At 47.9% G+C, this 4,324-nt stretch overlaps 1 protein-coding gene across 1 annotated transcript; it reads left to right on the top strand.

The window, feature by feature from the left end:
* Positions 1–213: 213 nt before the first annotated feature.
* LOC138350978 (uncharacterized) lies at positions 214–1,014 on the top strand. The gene has a single exon (XM_069302443.1). It carries the CDS (start codon positions 214–216, stop codon positions 1,012–1,014), a length of 801 nt encoding a protein of 266 aa, XP_069158544.1.
* The last annotated feature ends 3,310 nt before the right edge of the window (positions 1,015–4,324 follow it).

Here is a 4,324-nt window from a genome sequence, read left to right as displayed (position 1 = left end):
CTTTCACAAGATGAAGAAAACAATCTTGTTTCAAGAGGTAAAACAGACCATCTTTTTTAATAGGAAAATGAAACAACCTATCGCTACCTGTTAATGGATGCCCCCCGCTATTAACGACAAAAACTGAAGAAACTGGAAATTGTGATTTTTGAAAAGTTATGATATATATTGCTGAGGTAAATCTATACAGTTTGTTTCCACAAATCTGGAACCATGTCCAATACATCATGGAACCATGTCCAATACATCATGGAACCATGTCCAATACATCATGGAACCATGTCAAATACATCATGGAACCATGTCCAATACATCATGGAACCATGTCCAATACATCATGGAACCATGTCAAATACATCATGGAACCAAGTCCAATGTGGCTGGATCAACATAAAAGTCTTCACTTGTCTTATTTTCCAGTATGGCGATGTTTTAACATCAGTCCTCATCACCGTGACTGATGTTAAGTGTGGTGGTGTTCCATACCTACTGGGCACGGTTCCAGACCTGCTGGGCACGGTTCCAGACCTACTGGGTACAGTTCCAGACGTGCTGGGAACGGTTCCAGACCTACTGGGCACGGTTCCAGACCTACTGGGCACGGTTCCAGACCTGCTGGCCACGGTTCCAGACCTACTGGGCACGGTTCCAGACCTACTGGGCATGGTTCCAGACCTACTGGGCACGGTTCCAGACCTGCTGGCCACGGTTCCAGACCTACTGGGCATGGTTCCAGACCTACTGGGCATGGTTCCAGACCTGCTGGCCACGATTCCAGACCTACTGGCCTCGGTTCCAGACCTACAGGCCACGGTTCCAGACCTGCTGGCCACGATTCCAGACCTACTGGGCACGGTTCCAGACCTACTGACCACGGTTCCAGACCTACTGGACACGGTTCCAGACCTACTGGCCACGGTTCCAGACCTACTGGCTATGGTTCCAGACCTACTGGCTATGGTTCCAGTCCTACTGGCCACCCTGGACATACAGACATGTAGGCTTAAGACATAGCGCAGTCACATACGCTACGAGACATGACATATGTAACGTGAGTGTGGCTAAATCACGCTTATGCCTACAAATACCTTTATGAAGGCTATGTCTTAGGAGAAGCTTAACTAAGAAAGCTTCAGACATATGTGTGAGTATCAAACGTACCTCAAACACATGTCTGAAAGGTTCCTGAGATTCTTAACTGAAACATACCACGAAGTAAATCAATAATAAATTGATCAGATATGGGTCTATATGTCCGTGGTTAAGTTTCTGTAACTTTGATATATATGGTCAAACTTCTAGTTCTCATTAAATTACACACACACAAACACACACACACACAGACACACACACACACACACACACACACAGACACACACACACACACACGCACACGCACAAAGCCAGCAAATACTGAAGAGGATAATACAGGGCCGTTGCATCAATCCTTTCAATACACTCTGAGAGTGAATACAGGAAGATATGTATTCTGGACATTCTCATACGTGTAGCACCTCCAAAGGATACCTGATCAACCAGGCTGTGACTCATACGTCAGGCTACAAGCAGCCACGTCCAACAGCCTGGTTGATCAGTCCGGCAACCAGGAGGCCTGGTCGACGACCGGGCCGCGGGGACGCTAAGCCCCGGAAGCACCTCAAAGTCAAGGTAAGGTAGCTATACACCCAAAGGGACGGTCTCGCAAGACCACAGGGCTGGCGAGACCGTTCCAAAGACTGGAAAAACGTTTAAAAGGCTGAAAAAACCCGTTCAAAAAGACCGTTCAAAGACTGAAAAGATCGATTCAAGCCAGGAAATATTTTCCCCCAAAGACTGGAAACAACCATGTTCCCAAAACACTGAAAAAGACTATCCCTCATAAAAGACTGGAAAAGACTATCCCTCATAAAAGACTGGAAAAGACCACTTCCCCCAAAACTGGAAAATACCCCCCTCCAAAAATACCACAAAGACCATCCTCCCCCCCCCCCTACAGAAAAAAAGAAACCCCTTCTATAGAAACCCCTTCAGATACCCCGGGCGAAGAAGGGAGAGAGAGAGACAGATAGATATATATATATATATATATATATATATATATATATATATAGAGAGAGAGAGAGAGAGAGAGAGAGAGAGAGAGAGAGAGAGAGAGAGAGAGAGAGAGAGAGAGAGAGAGAGAGAGAGAGAGAGAGAGAGAGAGAGTCAACCCCCCCCCCCCTCTTACATTACAGCACCAAGGGTATATTGATGATCACCTCAAAGCGACGCCACACTGGTGGGCGGCGGGGGTGGATCAAGGCGACTGTAGTGAGACGCAGAGTAATATAGGCCCGTCAACAGCGTATCGTGCGGGCAGGGCCACCAGGAGAGGGGATAAAACCCGTATGTATTTACAGAAGTAAAAAAAAAACCCTGAGTGCTATTTTGGAAAGGTGCTATAATTGTTGTTGTTGTTGTTGTTGTTGTTGTTGTTGTTGTTGATGATGATGAATGGATTGACATATAAGAGAAGAAAAGGATTACTTACATGGGGGGGGGGAATGAATTTCTATATATTGGGGGAATGAATTGCTATATATTGGGGAATGAATTGCTATATATATTTGGGGGAGAATGGATTTGCTATATATTGGGGGAATGGAGTGCTATATATTGGTGGGAATGGATTGCTAAATATAATGGTAATGGATTGCAATATATGGGGAATGGATTGCAATATATGGGGAATGGATTGTCATCTATGGAAGGAATGGATTGTTTAAAAATGGGAGAAATGGGTTGCCATATATGAGAGAAACGGATTAATCATATATGAGAGGAATGAATTGTCATTCATAGAGGAATAGATTACCATATATTGAGGGGAGTGGGGGGAATGAATTGCAATAATAGATTAATGGATAGACACTGTGGTAAGGGAACGCATGGGATGTAATAGGTAAAGGAAGGAGGGAGACCCAAGCACTAATGGGGGTGTGGGGGGCAAGACCCAAGCACTAATGGGGGTGTGGGAGGCAAGACCCAAGCACTAATGGGGGTGTGGGAGGCAAGACCCAAGCACTAATGGGGGTGTGGGAGGCAAGACCCAAGCACTAATGGGGGTGTGGGAGGCAAGACCCAAGCACTAATGGGGGTGTGGGAGGCAAGACCCAAGCACTAATGGGGGTGTGGGAGGCAAGACCCAAGCACTAATGGGGGTGTGGGAGGCAAGACCCAAGCACTAATGGGGGTGTGGGAGGCAAGACCCAAGCACTAATGGGGGTGTGGGAGGCAAGACCCAAGCACTAATGGGGGTGTGGGAGGCAAGACCCAAGCACTAATGGGGGTGTGGGAGGCAAGACCCAAGCACTAATGGGGGTGTGGGAGGCAAGACCCAAGCACTAATGGGGGTGTGGGAGGCAAGACCCAAGCACTAATGGGGGTGTGGGAGGCAAGACCCAAGCACTAATGGGGGTGTGGGAGGCAAGACCCAAGCACTAATGGGGGTGTGGGAGGCAAGACCCAAGCACTAATGGGGGTGTGGGAGGCAAGACCCAAGCACTAATGGGGGTGTGGGAGGCAAGACCCAAGCACTAATGGGGGTGTGGGAGACAAGACCCAAGCACTAATGGGGGTGTGGGAGGCAAGACCCAAGCACTAATGGGGGTGTGGGAGGCAAGACCCAAGCACTAATGGGGGTGTGGGAGGCAAGACCCAAGCACTAATGGGGGTGTGGGAGGCAAGACCCAAGCACTAATGGGGGTGTGGGAGGCAAGACCCAAGCACTAATGGGGGTGTGGGAGGCAAGACCCAAGCACTAATGGGGGTGTGGGGGGCAAGACCTGACCTTCGGGTCATCACTCCACGTCACTGACTCATGTGACCAAGGGGGGGAGGGGGGGTACATCAATCTAAAAATTACACTTCCTTTGAGACAACTGTTAATGCCCTTGCTTACACTAATTTACTGGCAACTATACTAGTTATCATCGTCAGTACCAACAACCACAGTTGTTGGTACTGGTTGGTACCACATCATCAGTACCAACTAGTTATCACCACCGTCACCAACAACATCATCAACATCACCAACAACATTATCACTATCACCAACAACATCACCATCATCACTAACATCACCAACAACATCACCACCATCACCAACAACATCACCACCATCACCAACAACATCACCACCGTCACCAACAACATCACCACTATCACCAACAACATCACCATCACCAACAACATCACCACCGTCACCAACAACATCACCACCATCACCAACAACATCACCACCATCACCAACAACATCACCACCGTCACCAACAACATCACCACC

This window comes from Procambarus clarkii, chromosome 48 (assembly GCF_040958095.1).
Source record: "Procambarus clarkii isolate CNS0578487 chromosome 48, FALCON_Pclarkii_2.0, whole genome shotgun sequence".
NCBI lineage: Eukaryota > Metazoa > Arthropoda > Malacostraca > Decapoda > Cambaridae > Procambarus > Procambarus clarkii.
The sequence above is the reverse complement of the archived record's forward strand: the minus strand, read 5'-3'. Positions and strand labels throughout refer to the sequence as shown.

Coding starts and splice junctions, on each gene's coding strand:
- LOC138350978 (XM_069302443.1), top strand. CDS start 214: ATGTCCAATACATCATGGAACCATGTCCAATACATCATGGAACCATGT.